This window comes from Triturus cristatus, chromosome 12 (assembly GCF_964204655.1).
Source record: "Triturus cristatus chromosome 12, aTriCri1.1, whole genome shotgun sequence".
In the NCBI taxonomy this organism is placed as follows: Eukaryota; Metazoa; Chordata; class Amphibia; order Caudata; family Salamandridae; genus Triturus; species Triturus cristatus.
In genome coordinates, this window is record NC_140595.1 from 100,603,575 (window position 1) to 100,621,908 (window position 18,334).

General features: G+C 42.4%; 1 protein-coding gene across 2 annotated transcripts in view; it reads right to left on the reverse strand.

Annotated features, from left to right (window-relative positions):
* RPRD2 (regulation of nuclear pre-mRNA domain containing 2) overlaps nucleotides 1-18,334 on the reverse strand; it is a 338,434-nt gene that overhangs the window by 25,517 nt on the left and 294,583 nt on the right. For both annotated transcript variants that reach the window (XM_085638713.1, XM_085638714.1), the window contains 2 exons: nucleotides 3,153-3,590; nucleotides 1,239-1,436 (listed from right to left, as the gene is read on the reverse strand). In XM_085638713.1, the coding sequence (XP_085494839.1) occupies nucleotides 1,239-1,436; nucleotides 3,153-3,590 (636 nt within the window). The remainder of the gene's footprint in view (nucleotides 1-1,238; nucleotides 1,437-3,152; nucleotides 3,591-18,334) is intronic.

Here is an 18,334-nt window from a genome sequence, read left to right on the forward strand (position 1 = left end):
CCAAAAATAGAGTGAAGGGCATCGTAAAAACTATGAAGTTGAGCAGGGTTCGCTCCGGCTCACGGGAAGTGAGGGAGGCTTGGAACTGACCCAACAGGATCCGCGGGCAGAGCTGGACGACTACCATACGCATCACGCTTCGGCCAATGGACGGGGAGAACGCAAAGAGCGACGGTGCTTCTTCGCCTTCTTTTTGTGCTTCGACTTACCCAAAGACGAAGACTTCGATGAGGAGTGATGGCTCCGCGACCGGTCCCGCGACTTCCCTCTCGACCGGGATCTCGATCGGCGCAGGGCCGACGGCTGGGCCTCCAGAAGCTTTCGAGACCGCTCCCGCAAAGACTTCTGGGCCATGACCCGGCAGACAGAGCACGACTTCGGGTCATGGTCAAGCTCCAGGCATCAGAGGCACACAAGATGGGAGTCTCTCACCGACATCAGCTTGTGGCAGGAGCCACAAGGCTTGAAGCCGGTCCGCCGAGATGACATCCCTGTGCACCAGGAGTCTAAAGACTCGAAAAAAAAAAGTCAACAAAAGTTGCAAAAATAGAGTCAAAAAGTGACTCGAGGCATCGCTCTCTCTGGATCTGCGCTGGCTGGCACAGGAAAAGAAAGAACTGATATAAGAGAGCAGGGGCGGCGTCTTAAGTAGATACTGCAATATCATTCCAGCGACCACGATGCCAATGACAACCCCACCTACCAAGGTGCAGGGGTACTGCTGAAGAAAAAAATTCTACGGATCCAGTCAAGACACCTTGGGGTAATTCTAAGGTGAGAAATCCATAACTAATAGTCTCTTTCAGATATAATCGCTATGTTTGAACAATTATTGACCAAGGTGAAAGAGGTTAACCATGACCTTGGTTTTGCCTTCGAAGACTCTGGTGCAACAAAAGAAAGATGGAAGTCAGGCAGTGAACTGAAGGTGTATACCCAATTGTCCATATCCAAATCTACTGGCGACGGAATGCCTCTCTGGAGTAAATAGCTAGATTGTCAGCGTACACAAGGCAAGACGATTGGCAATCAGAACGCAAGCCTCATTGGAAAGTCCCGGAAGGGACAAATATTGGTAAGCATCCAGGTTGCTGCACATGCAGACTGACAGTCACCAGTTTCATCTAAAAGAACCTTAAAATTAAAAATTACTATAACAATTCTTGAAGTTTTAAATAAATGTCTAATGACACAGTAAACCCAGATATGCATGCTTATTTGAGATCCAAACACTGTACCTTGCAAACCTGAAGGAACAATAGCCGGGGTCTTGGAGAGAGCAGACCTAATTCCTTCTGGGGTAATCTCGACTTTAGAGAGTAGGTTTCCAAGTGGAATTTGGGTAGCTGGGCTACTGACTTGGGCAGCATTCTTAGGACCACTGGCTGTGGGTGTTGTTGGTGTTCCAGGTGACGGTCTCGATGCTGGACTCACCACTACAAACGAAAAACATTAATTTGTGGAAATTGCCAGACTACTTAATTAAATAGCTTGTGACCAAAAAACGGAAACAAAAAAAAGAAGGAAGAATGCATGATAGTGGAAATTGCAGCAGAACATTAACTCTTTTAGAAATGGTGAAATCCGAATCATATTCAAGTATAAAGATCCACTTTAACTCACAAACCTGTGTCTTCCGTTGCAAACGTTATTCCTGCTTTCAAGAGTTTTCCATAGTAATCCAATAGTGTTTCAATTTATTGTTGTGACCAATTACTTGAGCAACAACGTACCATACTAACAGTACCAAAATCTACACATTTGAGAATACATTCTACAAATAGTAATATTATTCTACTACAGGTGTTCCACTTCAGTTCATGAGCAGCACAGCCAGTTAAAAGCACATCCACATTCAATACATTGACATACAAGTGTCTAAATGGAAGTAATCCAACATTTCAATGGTTGTCCTCAATATCTGGTATGGACCATCGTTGGACACACTTGACAAACGCTCAGTTAGGAATGCAGTCTGAGATGAAGTAGAGATATCAGGGATGTTGCAAACAAGTGAGGTTTAAAATATACTCTGCTTAAATGGGAATAGGAAATATTCCAAAGGACTATGACTTACTTGGCAGAGTTCAGGCTCCACATTAATTTAATTAAAAAGTTTAATTTTCGATAATTTAAGGATTCAACCTAATATATCTTTCCTACTTGCTTCAAGGCTTACTAATCAATGGAGGAACCAACAGGAGAAAATGATGGGAGGTCAAACTTTGTGCCAAAATACCACCTTTGAGTAAAGCCACATTCTTAATCTTCCAATAAAAAGGACAAAATCTGCATCTTATCAATGTATATTATGCACTCAATTCACACACTTAAAAATCTGCATTATTATGAAGTTCAGAGGATTAAATGTCACTGGTCCACATGCACCAGTTTTCAACAACATTTAAATTTAGCAATCTTTTTTTTTTTTTTTACAAAATTATACAATAAATGGCAACAATGGCCATCTAGGTAAATAATTATGACTGTGCTGACCAATGTACCCTCCCTAATGCCGAAAAGATCTCTAAAGCGATCATTTAAGGAAAACATGCTATATTTCTTCTTTAAAAACCTAGCTTGGATTCCAGGGATAACACCTTCATACCTGTGGGGATAATGACCAACTAGGCCTCAACATTAAAGTCAATATTGGCTACTCTCAATTTTAGTTTTCTTTAAAAAGTTGGACTCTCACTAAGTAGCACAACCTTTATTATAAACATAAGTTTCATAATACTTTTCAATGGATTTCTTGCCTCATTTCCCGTTTCACGCTTTCTTTAGTATTAGGGATGCGGAGTCTTAAGCAACATAATTTCAAAATACTGGGTTGGCTTCACAATTCTTGCAAGAACAAAATGTGATATTAATTTTGTGAGCCCATCTCACACATTTGTAGGTCATTAGTACTCACTTATTTTATTTTAAGAGTTTTATATAGTGCAAACAAGACCCGAAGATATCAGGTAACAGAGTGCTTTACATGAGCACCAGTCACTTGCTTAGGATAACTCCAACAGGCCTCATGTCAAACACAAAGGAGCCTGGGCAAGGCAACAACGGAAAAGTCCCCAAATCAAAGCACCCAGGGGAAAAAGTGACTTCTAGAAAAGTACATCAAAGCAGGATTTATGAGACTGGCTACTGACCTGTATGTTTCATCACAGAAGTTAAACTGCTGAGAATGGAGCTGATCTTTGCTAAGTCGACATTTGCCAAATTTGGTAAAGGAACGGATGGAGAGGGGGACACCATTGTGGAACTGAAACTCCTACCAGGAATGACAGGAGCTGGTATGATAGAAGGCGGAGGAGCTGGGATAGGAGGGGTGGGAGGACTTGGTACAGGAGGCGGTGGAGTCATCATACATTCTGTAGGTGAAGGAGGTGGGCTCTCAGGCGGCGGACTCGGTGGAGGACTCGGAGGAGGACTTGAAGGAGGGCTCGGAGGAGGCAGCGTTTCAAGATGAATACTCAAAGGTAGCGGAGGAGCGTCAACAGCCGTAGTTGGCATCGCATTTAAGAAAATGCTATTTCTTCCAGGAGGTGATGCAGGAACTACCTCTTTCTCTTTCATACCGTCCTCCACTATCCACAGCAAAAAGAGAAAATAAGAATTAAAGGTAATTGGTCAATAAAAATTTCAGGTGACAGCCTAATGATAAACAATATTTTAAATCTTTCCATAACTCTCTATTAATTCTTGAATCTGTCGAGCTGCCTTCTTTCAGTTAACCGCAATTCAACAAACATGCAGCTTCATAAACATGAAACATTTCCCCCTATTGAATGGATTCTCGCACTCATGGCTGTGAAAATAAATGCAGTTCAATAACATGTTAACTGTATTAATAAATTTAGATCCACATACATTAGTAAAGTGGTATGGTAAAATTAGAGATGGTTACCACAGAACAATAAATTATCATGGAAAAACAAGTATTACTGCCTGATAGATTACATGGAACAATTGCTTTATACACAAACTCTTCAGTGTGATTTTAACATACTGTGTAAATATAACTCCGGCATCCTGGTTTTGGTAAAATACTGTTTATAAGGAAATAACAATGAATAAAATACCATGGCATATACAATCAATCAATTTCTTTATTCGATTTAAAAACAAATATACATCATAAAAGACAAGTCAATTTAAAACAAAAACACAAACATTAACACCAGCATAATTTACACGTGCTTTAAGACCCCAGTAAGCTTACACACTTTATATGCAGATGCACACTGAATAACATGCTATTATCATTCTTGAGAGATGGGAGGGACATCATGACTCGCTCGAGGCATCACCTTTCGTAAGACATATCTTATTCCCACACACTATATAGTCAATGAAAAAACAATGATTTAAGAGGAGGTATAGTTAATAAAGCTTCCTTTGTTATTTCTGTACAAAACTAACTACACACACACCCCTTATAAATTTAAAAGGTAGATATAACTTTATAGTTATAAGTTAAAGTTGTACGCCCACAATTTCTTATAACTCGTGCAGCTCCGTAGAGTGTTATCGACTCTTTAGCCAGTCTAAATTAACTATAACTCGTGCCCTCTACCATGCACACTCTTCTCATAAACTAGATCATTTGAGATGTTAGGAGTGTTAGGAATGCTATGATTGAACATTTTATAAGTGACGTAATGTAAAAGAGGATAAGAAATCCGAAAGATGGGGGTGTGAGTCATAGTTTAGTCTCTTTTTGTGGCTGGCTCAGGCCATGGTGAGTCGAAACAACCTAGTGGTGGCCCTATTGTCCTTAAATCGTTCTAGAGCCAAATCTGACTTGTCGACAAAAAAAGCAAGTCCCAACAAAGAGCATGTCCATAAGGGATGCGTGGGCAAACTAGAAAAAACAGCTGTCCTCAAGTCAGGTGTGATGACAAACACCACAGTGGAAGCAATGGCTCTGCTCAGCAGTTGTGTCCAAACTGCATTTGATGGTGAACTTTGCCACATCTCTCCCATCAGCTAGAGCTTTGGAGAGTATGGCCCGGGCCTCTCCAGAACAATGGGCAGCACCTGCGCAACCATATTCCCTAGTGTGGTGATAAATGAGCCAAATAAGCATGCTGTCTTCATGGACAGCAGTGCCAAACTGGTGGAAGAGAAAATTATCTTGTCGAAGGTATCCACCCTCTTGGATTCAGTACCCAGTGGTGTGGTAGGGAAAGCACCAGGATTTATGCTAGAGATGGAGGCCTGGGCCACCAGGCTCTCAAGGGTGGTATGCTGAAAGAGAAAGGCAGGGTCCCCAGGAAAAGGGCGATGGTCCTGTGCACAGGAGTGCCTGTGCAGGACCTGGCTGAGTCACTGAGCAGGAAATCTGTGATGGCTTCTTTAAAAGGGGAGTAAGGGTTCTGATGAATATAATCTTGGCTGAATCACCTCTGTTAAGACATTGGTCTTGACCTCAACTGTATACAGCTTCAGATCCAGGACCTCAGCCGCTCTCAGAGATTACCATCGTAAAGGAAGACACTTCCTCTGTAGCCACTGTGGGAGGAGAAAGGAGGCCAGTGTCTAGTGAGGTGCCCAGACCATTGGCATCAGCCAAGTCCTCGTACCAGGTGTCAGTCAGAGACTCTAAGTGAGGGTCGGAGAAGACATCGGGATCCTCAGATCCCCTCCATTCCTTAGCGGACCCACCTGGAAAATAGGCTCCATCACCAACTCAGACCATGTAGTCCCAGTCAGAGCAGTTGCCGAGCGATGCTGGTCCAGCTCCATATAGGAGTTGGGAATCACAATGAATTGGTGACATCAATGGGTGTCGGCTGCACGGGGAACACACCCACTGGAATGGTTCCCGGAGAAGGTCACTAAGTTACAGACCGGGCCAATCTGGATCTATATATGGATCCTGAGGTACTGACTGTCACCAAGAGCAGACACGCCAGCGGAGCCCCCGTCTGAGATCCTTCCCAACCCCTGGGGCCTGAAGGCGCTCTAGATGGGTGTGGGGTTGGGGGGGGGGGGGGCTTGGGTTGGAGGTGTAATGAAGCAGACTTCTTGTGAGACTAACCTGAAGAAGTCTGGGATCACGACGAAGATTGGCACGAGCACCTCTGGGACTCCTAGACCTTCATCACAAATGTGTAACAATGTGGTCTAATTAGAGGCTCTGGGGCACATAATATCAGTTGGTGCAGGTGAGGAAGACACTTTTCCTTCCCAATAAATCCAAATACTTAATTGTTGCACTCCAGGGAGTAGAGTTTACAAGTTTTATTGACTGTAACAGTGTGCCGTGACTTCACCTTTTAGCCACATGCTCCAGGACTCTGCAGCCACCTTACATTGCTCTCCACTTGCACTACTCACTCCCCAAGCGGAAAGCAATGTCAAAGACACAGTGAGCTGGACTAGTAGTAAAGGAGATAAAGGACACCGAAGCATCTGATCATTGCAGGCTTCCAGAGAGTAGAGATTGCATGTGAATCTACAGGCTACGAACAGATGGTTACAGAGAAAGTAACATTTTCATTTCGTAACCAGCCTCGCTGTAAACCCACATACTCCAGACAGTACAGCAGATCCTCCCCAATTGGTGGCTGAGGGGCAGGTGGGTGCTAATGTCTGAAAGAATGTTCTTAGGACAACTTGGCCAACCAACACCTGCTAACAAGTATGGGAAGCTATTAAAAAGCTTTGCATATGTGAATGGTGTAGGAAAATGCCCCTTTTTGATGTGGTATCCCCCACTTTTTACCTGGTATCTGATGCAATTCTGACAGAAGTGAATTGGGTTCCTGCTATCGATATCCCCAGTGCCAGGTCTCTTTCCTTAAACTGTACAATTGTTCCCACAATTGAAAACACATTTAGCACCCCCTGTAAATCCCTAGTAAGTTGTACCCCTGGTACCTAGGGCAAGAAAGGTAAAGTGTCCTCAGTGGTTGCAGCATGTATTGTGCCATCCTGAGAGACTCCTAAGCACCAACATGCAAACTGCCATTGCCAGCTGCATGGCTTGGTGCAGATAAAAGTGAAAACACGACTGGGCACTCATACCTGTGTGCCATGCCTGCAGACACTGGGTGCAGAATAGGTAAGCCACCCCTACAGCAGGCCTTATAGCCCTATGGCAGGGTGCATTATACTACATTTGTGGACACATCTGAATGAGCAATTATGCACCTGTGATGTCCAAGTCAATTCTTGGATATCACAAGTGAACAGAGAAGCCATTTCAAGTAGATGTGCTAGACACTGGTAAAAACGAGTTCCCCCGCTATATGATGGTTTTACTGAAATCAATGGTGTTTGGTATAAAACACCTTGTATTAATAAACCCACATTGATTCCAGTGGTGCATTTATTAATACATGCACCCAGAGGGCACCTTAGAGGAAAACTACCAGCCTCTAGTGTGCTGGCCGACTGATGTCGACCAGTCTGCCACCACAGACAGGTTTCTGACCCCTTACAGGTGACAGCCTATGCTCTCTATGGGCAGAAACGATGACTGCTCTGGCCGGAGGTGTTGTCATCTCCTCCAAGCAGGACGGCTAATCAGCATATCAAGGAAGGAGGCTTCAAAGGTTTCTCCTGCCCTCGATATGTGACCACGGCTTCCCCAGACAGGGTAAAAATGCCGAGCCCCTGCCCGGGTCCCATTTGGCACCAGTACAGACAGGTAATTCGATGTGCAAGGAGGCGTGGCACACTAGTAGGCCAATCACACCCCTAAGGTGAGCTGCCTGATGTGCCCCCTTTTAGGAAAATTCCACCATTTTGGTGATGGCGGAATTAAGAACTCTAGGACAGGGTTATGTCCCCTTCCCACAGGAAGTGGTCATATAGGGGGGAGTAGGGACAACAACGGTAAGTAGCCCATTCGCTACCACCCTTCACTCCCCTTAACGTTCCTAAATCTATTATTTAGGAGAGCACCTGACACCAGGAAAGCAGATTTTGATGACCTAAGAAGAATGACACACAAGAGTCGTGAAGAGCAAAAACTGAGGAGCAGCAACTGACATGGTGCCAACCCTGCCGGCTGTTCCAGACAATTGCACCAAAGACAACTCTCCTGCAGCTGCTCTACCCCCAAAACCCTGGGAGGACTGCTAGCACTTCAAAGAGCAACCAGCATCTCCAGTGAAGAACAAAAGTTACTTCCCTGTAAACTGTGGTTCTCCAGTATTGGTGTCTTTTATAGATTCACATGCTTGAATCATCCCCTGTTGTCAAAGTGGGACTCCCACGGTACATAAAAACTATATTTTTTATATATATATATATATATATATATATATATTCACTGAAAAAACCATAGGTTTCACACATGTTATAGTTAGCGGAAATTTTACTGATAAAAAACCAATGAAATTCCCCCGTTATAGTTAGTGCAGGCAACTATAACTCACGCGACCGCAATCCTCTGCTGATGCTAATACTGTATTTAGACACTTATTTGCCCATGTCTTCTTCCATACATTTTTAGCTATACATATATTACAAATATTTTTTTTTCATAAAGACACATATGTCATCAGCAGAAGATTGCGGTCGCGTGAGTTATAGTTGCCTGCACTAACTATAACGGGGGAATTTCATTGGTTTTTTATCAGTAAAATTTCCGCTAACTATAACATGTGTGAAACCTATGGTTTTTTCAGTGAATTTGCAAGGTTTTTTAAATGCTAATTCCTAACTATAACGTGTGTGAAACCTATGGTTTTTTCAGTGAATTTGTACGGTTTTTTAAATGCTAAGTTACTTTACGCCATTCGTGGCGTGCGCGCCCACTTAACGCAGTTCGTTCCGTGCGCGCACGGTGCGCTTCGCGCACCGTGCGCGCACAGTGAGCACGCGGTGCGCTTCGCGCACCGCGCGCCCACTTTACGCAGTTAGTGCCGTGCACGCACGGTGGGCACGCGGTGCGATGACAAAGCAAGAAAGCACGTCAACAAATCTGTTTCTGCTTTCCTCCGTGACTATGGTATGGGTGCCATTTACCACAACAACTTGCGTTATGACATGCAAGACATTTATAGAGGAGATGGTGTGCACTTCAATGATGAAGGGAACAGAGTCTTCCTCTTGAACCTTAGACTCTGCATCGGTACTTACTTGTAGGTACCACTAAAAAATCATTTCATAAACACAACGGCTCTTTTTAGAGCCCCCTAATATCTAAACACTTAAATCTGATTTTCATTTTTTTTTTTTTTTCCTAACGTACGCTTACCGTACGCGTACCCCGTGATTTTTTTTAAAATCAATAAATGTTTTCTTTGTACTTTTCTGTCCTTCTTTGACCCCCTTACAAATGTTAGGGGGTCTGTAACTCTCCTCATTGCCCCCTTTCCTTGTTTTCACTCTTTTTTTTTCAGAGTGAAATACACAAAATGGCGGCCGCCGCTTCCTGGTTTCGGCCGATTCGAATGTTTACTAAGATCTAAGAGCCAATCAGAATCGCGCTCGCGCACGCCACCGTACGCTTACCGTAAGCGTACGGTAAGCGTACCGTAAGCGGGCTCAGATATATATATTGATTTAAAGGCTATTTTCTCAATCTACTGAACAGATTTACACCAAACCTACAAAAGGCACTTCCTTGACCTAGGGACTACCTCTCTGCCAAATTTTGAGTAATTCTGTTCAGCCGTTCGGGCTGTAGCTCGTTCTAAAGGTCCTATGGAAAAATGCATGGGAAAAACGCGTTTTGGGACCCCCCTTTTATCTCAGCCCCCGCTTGACGGATCCCCCCGAGACTTTCAGGGTAGGAGCGGAGCGTAGCGCCCCACCTATTTTGAGAAATTCGCGAGGATTCGTCGACTGGCGCCAAAGTTATTCAAAATAGAATGTTGAGGTTTTCCTATGGAAACGTGGTCCTAACTATAACTACCTACTGGCGACCGCCAGTAGGTAATATATATATATATATATATATATATATCAAAAACAAGGAGATCATGGTACTCCCAAGGTCCGGTGCACTCACGGAGTATGTGTCGGCTATAAAACACCTTGGGAGTACCATGATCTCCTTGTTTTTGTTGTGTAATAAGTGGTTTCCACCACCACTTCCCGGTTGCACCCGCTGCGAGTTCGGCTGGCCCCAGGTGGAATACTGTGTTTTGGATTCAATTTGGGCTGCTGAACCGTCGCTTACGGACTCTGTTGACCTATTCTGGTTGTGGCTTATACAAAGCTAGAGTGCTTCACCATATGTGGGACACTCACAGAGTTTTCGTTCTAACAGCGGCAGGCGAGGAGATGTTTTTATTGACGGCTTTTCCGCACTGATGACGGCAAGAGCCAGAAACGCGTCTGCGGATGTTTTATAGCCGACACATACTCCGTGAGTGCACCGGACCTTGGGAGTACCATGATCTCCTTGTTTTTGTTGTGTAATAAGTGGTTTCCACCACCACTTCCCGGTTGCACCCGCTGCGAGTTCGGCTGGCCCCAGGTGGAATACTGTGTTTTGGATTCAATTTGGGCTGCTGAACCGTCGCTTACGGACTCTGTTGACCTATTCTGGTTGTGGCTTATACAAAGCTAGAGTGCTTCACCATATGTGGGACACTCACAGAGTTTTCGTTCTAACAGCGGCAGGCGAGGAGATGTTTTTATTGACGGCTTTTCCGCACTGATGACGGCAAGAGCCAGAAACGCGTCTGCGGATGTTTTATAGCCGACACATACTCCGTGAGTGCACCGGACCTTGGGAGTACCATGATCTCCTTGTTTTTGTTGTGTAATAAGTGGTTTCCACCACCACTTCCCGGTTGCACCCGCTGCGAGTTCGGCTGGCCCCAGGTGGAATACTGTGTTTTGGATTCAATTTGGGCTGCTGAACCGTCGCTTACGGACTCTGTTGACCTATTCTGGTTGTGGCTTATACAAAGCTAGAGTGCTTCACCATATGTGGGACACTCACAGAGTTTTCGTTCTAACAGCGGCAGGCGAGGAGATGTTTTTATTGACGGCTTTTCCGCACTGATGACGGCAAGAGCCAGAAACGCGTCTGCGGATGTTTTATAGCCGACACATACTCCGTGAGTGCACCGGACCTTGGGAGTACCATGATCTCCTTGTTTTTGTTGTGTAATAAGTGGTTTCCACCACCACTTCCCGGTTGCACCCGCTGCGAGTTCGGCTGGCCCCAGGTGGAATACTGTGTTTTGGATTCAATTTGGGCTGCTGAACCGTCGCTTACGGACTCTGTTGACCTATTCTGGTTGTGGCTTATACAAAGCTAGAGTGCTTCACCATATGTGGGACACTCACAGAGTTTTCGTTCTAACAGCGGCAGGCGAGGAGATGTTTTTATTGACGGCTTTTCCGCACTGATGACGGCAAGAGCCAGAAACGCGTCTGCGGATGTTTTATAGCCGACACATACTCCGTGAGTGCACCGGACCTTGGGAGTACCATGATCTCCTTGTTTTTGTTGTGTAATAAGTGGTTTCCACCACCACTTCCCGGTTGCACCCGCTGCGAGTTCGGCTGGCCCCAGGTGGAATACTGTGTTTTGGATTCAATTTGGGCTGCTGAACCGTCGCTTACGGACTCTGTTGACCTATTCTGGTTGTGGCTTATACAAAGCTAGAGTGCTTCACCATATGTGGGACACTCACAGAGTTTTCGTTCTAACAGCGGCAGGCGAGGAGATGTTTTTATTGACGGCTTTTCCGCACTGATGACGGCAAGAGCCAGAAACGCGTCTGCGGATGTTTTATAGCCGACACATACTCCGTGAGTGCACCGGACCTTGGGAGTACCATGATCTCCTTGTTTTTGTTGTGTAATAAGTGGTTTCCACCACCACTTCCCGGTTGCACCCGCTGCGAGTTCGGCTGGCCCCAGGTGGAATACTGTGTTTTGGAGATATATATATATATATTATATATATATATATATATATATATATATATATATACTGAAAAAACCATAGGTTTCACACATGTTATAGTTAGCGGAAATTTTACTGATAAAAAACCAATGAAATTGCCCCGTTATAGTTAGTGCTGGCAACTATAACTCACGCGACCGCAATCCTCTGCTGATGCTAATACTGTATTTAGACACTTATTTGCCCATGTCTTCTTCCATACATTTTTAGCTATACATATATTACAAATATTTTTTTTTATAAAGACACATATGTCATCAGCAGAAGATTGCGGTCGCGTGAGTTATAGTTGCCAGCACTAACTATAACGGGGCAATTTCATTGGTTTTTTATCAGTAAAATTTCCGCTAACTATAACATGTGTGAAACCTATGGTTTTTTCAGTGAATTTGCAAGGTTTTTTAAATGCTAATTCCTAACTATAACGTGTGTGAAACCTATGGTTTTTTCAGTGAATTTGTACGGTTTTTTAAATGCTAAGTTACTTTACGCCATTCGAGGCGTGCGCGCCCACTTAACGCAGTGCGTTCCGTGCACGGTTTTTATCAACTTTAATAAGCCCTGTACATTTGGTGGCCTTCGGCCACCAAAAGCACAGGGGGTGGGGTCAATGTGGATAGTGTTTTTTTTATTTCGATTTTATAATTTCATGTTGCCAAAATATAGTTTTTTTACTGATGTAATAAGCCCTGTACATTTGGTGGTCTACGGCCACCAAAAGCACAGGGGGTGGGGTAAGTGTGGATAGTGTTTTTTTTATTTCGATTTATTACCGTACGCTTACGGTAAGCGTACGGTAAGCTTACTCGGCGAAATTGCCTAAAAAAAAATAAAAACGTTTTTGCTCTTGGGGGATGTTTGGGGACTCCCTCAACATGACTATGTGGGAGGGAGTTGTCAAAACAGCCCCGTAAAATGTTTTTGGGCATCATGTTTGATAAATAACACTCAGTGCGAGAGACAAAATGGCGGACGCCGCTTCCTGGTTTCGGCCGATTCGAATGTTTACTAAGATCTAAGAGCCAATCAGAATCGCGCTCGCGTACGGTAAGCGTACGGTAAGCGTACGGTAAGCGGGCTCAGATATATATATTGATTTAAAGGCTATTTTCTCAGAATCTACTGAACAGATTTACACCAAACCTACAAAAGGCACTTCCTTGACCTACGGACTACCTCTCTGCCAAATTTCTAGTAATTCTGTTCAGCCGTTCGGGCTGTAGCTCGTTCTAAAGGTCCTATGGAAAAATGCATGGGAAAAACGCGTTTTGGGACCCCCCTTTTATCTCAGCCCCCGCTTGACGAATCCCCCCGAGACTTTCAGGGTAGGAGCGGAGCGTAGCGCCCCACCTATTTTGAGAAATTCGCGAGGATTCATCGACCGGCGCCAAAGTTATTCAAAATAGAATGTTGCGGATTTCCTATGGAAAAGGGGTCCTAACTATAACTACCTACTGGCGACCGCCAGTAGGTAATATATATATATATACATATATATACATATATACATATATATATAGATACACACACATATACACACACACACATATATACATACATACATAGTATAGCATAGCTAAAAAATGTCATAGGAAGTATTGAAGCATAGCAATCAATAGGAAAAAACTGTCACTTCATTAGCTCGTCCAAGTCATTAGCTATAGTCCAAACTCCAGCGAATCATGCGTCCGCACCTTCTAGAACCTTCTCTTCAGAGGCTCAGACCCTCAGATTTTCTATCACGAGTGTGACATAATAGTCAAGTAAACGAGGGGAGCCTCTGAGGGGAGGTGGGTGGAACGCATGTGAATCTATGAAAGACACCAATACTGAAGAATCAGTGTACAGGTAAGTAACATTTGTTCTTGTTTAGTATTGGGGTGTCTTTCATAGATTCACATGCTTGAATCACAGCAGATCGCAGTAATTCCAAAACTGTACATAATAAATATATATACACCGATTTATATTTAGGATTAGAACATGTGTTAATATTAGCATTTGTAGCTTTTTTTTACATTTTTATATGAATGTTTTTATACATTTTAAATGCCCCCAAAAAAATGGGGTGCCACTTTTTTACTTGCAATAATATTTATCTTGTATTTATTCGTATATTTATGTATTTATTGCATAGCTAAAATATTTATTATGTAATCAAGTGTATTGCTATTTTTGCACATGGTGAACCTTTTGTAAACGCTCATTCAGTGCTCAACACTATGTAGTATTTCCTCGATGTTTATTGGAGGAGCAACTGGACTTAATTTGCACTTTAAATAGAGGTAAAACTGGCCCATAGTCCGTAGTGACCCTGTATTAGGCTCCTTACTACCGCGTCAGGCTTCTATTACACACAGCCGAGCCCCCACCATGAGACAAGCATTGGTCAACACTAATCCTGAAACAGTTGACAAAACGTCCTGGCTACAGCTCAGCAGTGGTTTTTACAAATGCAAAACCTGCAAAGCCTGTTCGCATGGAGTCAACACCAAAACCTACATTGATCCTTTTAGCATGAGACAGCTCAGGATCAATAAATTGATGACCTGCAAGACTGAATTCGCTGTATATGTCCTCACTTGTCCATGCGACCTGAAATACATAGGCAGCACGAAGCTAGCGGTACACAAACGCATTTTACAACACTTGCGTGCAATTACCAATCAGGACAACACCTACCCCGTGGCACGCCATTTCAGGGAAACACATAATAGTGACAATAGGGGCTTAAGCTATTATGTTATTGATTGTATTGAACCCAGCAGAAGGGGTGGGGATCGAGAGTCTAACCTCCGCAAATTGGAAACACGATATATTCTACAACTGAACACCAAGGTCCCCACAGGTCTAAACATGACGGAGGACATGCATACATGCTTGGGTTGATTTTACACCTTTTTTACTGTTTTTAATGGGAAACCGTTTTTATCTGATGTGTTCTTAGCCATTTGTCATAATCCTATTTAATATGTTTTTTAGGTTATTTATTTAGTATTTTACTATTTATTGTTGACATTATGCACTTTATCCTATGTAAAATTTATGAGATTTACACATCCGGTTGCCATTATAGAATGTAATGTTCCCCAGCCTGAGATCCAAATCTGCCCCTACTGTTGCCCATATGCTGTCCATTTGACCATGTTAGTTCAATCACACTGGTACATTATTGAAACCCTCTCCGGTCCCATCGAGCTGTATGAACTCTATATGAATTAGTTTGGCTCTCTCAACTGGGAGTCCACGGTATCTATGAATTTACCTTCTATGCCACCGATTCCACCTAAGTGGTATTCACCCTTTTATTACCCCTATCCCTGTGTAACATCTGGATGAGAGCTGCATATATAATTTTTCCAACTACCGTGGTTATGCAGTTTCCCCTAACATAAGAAATCAGGCACTTCTGATAACATGCTTATTCGCTTGTTTATATATTTATTTCATTAGTTTATTTTATTTACATATATTTCTTTTTCTACACTATTCACTTTTTTATTAAGAGGGGTTCATGGGACAACTTGAATTAACCACATTCAGTTATGTTTTTATGCCAAAAAATGTTTTTAATATATATTTATATATTTATTTATATGTATTATACAGTTTTATGGCATTATGGTCTGACTAGTAAATTTTTTGATTCATCTGATTGGTATTGTGGTAATCATGAGCAACTGGTTATTCTTATTTCCAGGTCTTACAATAGACAATTGCTCCTATCCTTTCCGAATTTTAAAGCATTCAAGCCGATATTTTAAAGCATTACTTGCTTGTATAGCTATTTATTATTTTACTTGTTGAGTTATAATCACTTGTAAATTAGCGATTGGATACTTCTTCTCTTTTTTTACCAACGGTGTTTTATTCTTGTCTATGTCTATGACTGCAAACGTTAAGTGATTCCCCCCATGTGACCTACCCTTTTACTTTAAATTTGTTACCTCACGAACTATTTGCTGTCATGTGATCAAGGCTCCACGGAGCCGAAACGTTATGGCCGTCGCTCTGGGCAAATAAAGAAACCAGCACCAAATCAGGCTCGTGTACTCTTTCCTTTGGCAGTTGAAGGATCCTCAAGGCTGTGGGAAGTAGTCTTTCTGATATATATATATATATATATATATATATATATATATATATATATATACTGAAAAAACCATAGGTTTCACACATGTTATAGTTAGCGGAAATTTTACTGATAAAAAACCAATGAAATTGCCCCGTTATAGTTAGTGCTGGCAACTATAACTCACGCGACCGCAATCCTCTGCTGATGCTAATACTGTATTTAGACACTTATTTGCCCATGTCTTCTTCCATACATTTTTAGCTATACATATATTACAAATATTTTTTTTTATAAAGACACATATGTCATCAGCAGAAGATTGCGGTCGCGTGAGTTATAGTTGCCAGCACTAACTATAACGGGGCAATTTCATTGGTTTTTTTATCAGTAAAATTTCCGCTAACTATAACATGTGTGAAACCTATGGTTTTTTCAGTGAATTTGCAAGGTTTTTTAAATGCTAATTCCTAACTATAACGTGTGTGAAACCTATGGTTTTTTCAGTGAATTTGTACGGTTTTTTAAATGCTAAGTTACTTTACGCCATTCGAGGCGTGCGCGCCCACTTAACGCAGTGCGTTCCGTGCACGGTTTTTATCAACTTTAATAAGCCCTGTACATTTGGTGGCCTTCGGCCACCAAAAGCACAGGGGGTGGGGTCAATGTGGATAGTGTTTTTTTTATTTCGATTTTATAATTTCATGTTGCCAAAATATAGTTTTTTTACTGATGTAATAAGCCCTGTACATTTGGTGGTCTACGGCCACCAAAAGCACAGGGGGTGGGGTAAGTGTGGATAGTGTTTTTTTTATTTCGATTTATTACCGTACGCTTACGGTAAGCGTACGGTAAGCTTACTCGGCGAAATTGCCTAAAAAAAAATAAAACCGTTTTTGCTCTTGGGGGATGTTTGGGGACTCCCTCAACATGACTATGTGGGAGGGAGTTGTCAAAACAGCCCCGTAACATGTTTTTGGGCATCATGTTTGATAAATAACACTCAGTGCGAGAGACAAAATGGCGGACGCCGCTTCCTGGTTTCGGCCGATTCGAATGTTTACTAAGATCTAAGAGCCAATCAGAATCGCGCTCGCGCACGCCACCGTACGCGTACGGTAAGCGTACGGTAAGCGGGCTCAGATATATATATTGATTTAAAGGCTATTTTCTCAGAATCTACTGAACAGATTTACACCAAACCTACAAAAGGCACTTCCTTGACCTACGGACTACCTCTCTGCCAAATTTCTAGTAATTCTGTTCAGCCGTTCGGGCTGTAGCTCGTTCTAAAGGTCCTATGGAAAAATGCATGGGAAAAACACGTTTTGGGACCCCCCTTTTATCTCAGCCCCCGCTTGACGAATCCCCCCGAGACTTTCAGGGTAGGAGCGGAGCGTAGCGCCCCACCTATTTTGAGAAATTCGCGAGGATTCATCGACCGGCGCCAAAGTTATTCAAAATAGAATGTTGCGGATTTCCTATGGAAAAGGGGTCCTAACTATAACTACCTACTGGCGACCGCCAGTAGGTAATATATATATATATACATATACATATATATACATATACATATATATAGATACACACACATACACACACACACATATATACATACATACATAGTATAGCATAGCTAAAAAATGTCATAGGAAGTATTGAAGCATAGCAATCAATAGGAAAAAACTGTCACTTCATTAGCTCGTCCAAGTCATTAGCTATAGTCCAAACTCCAGCGAATCATGCGTCCGCACCTTCTAGAACCTTCTCTTCAGAGGCTCAGACCCTCAGATTTTCTATCACGAGTGTGACATAATAGTCAAGTAAACGAGGGGAGCCTCTGAGGGGAGGTGGGTGGAACGCATGTGAATCTATGAAAGACACCAATACTGAAGAATCAGTGTACAGGTAAGTAACATTTGTTCTTGTTTAGTATTGGGGTGTCTTTCATAGATTCACATGCTTGAATCACAGCAGATCGCAGTAATTCCAAAACTGTACATAATAAATATATATACACCGATTTATATTTAGGATTAGAACATGTGTTAATATTAGCATTTTTAGCTTTTTTTTACATTTTTATATGAATGTTTTTATACATTTTAAATGCCCCCAAAAAAATGGGGTGCCACTTTTTTACTTGCAATAATATTTATCTTGTATTTATTCGTATATTTATGTATTTATTGCATAGCTAAAATATTTATTATGTAATCAAGTGTATTGCTATTTTTGCACATGGTGAACCTTTTGTAAACGCTCATTCAGTGCTCAACACTATGTAGTATTTCCTCGATGTTTATTGGAGGAGCAACTGGACTTAATTTGCACTTTAAATAGAGGTAAAAAAATATGCAACGTGTCATGTG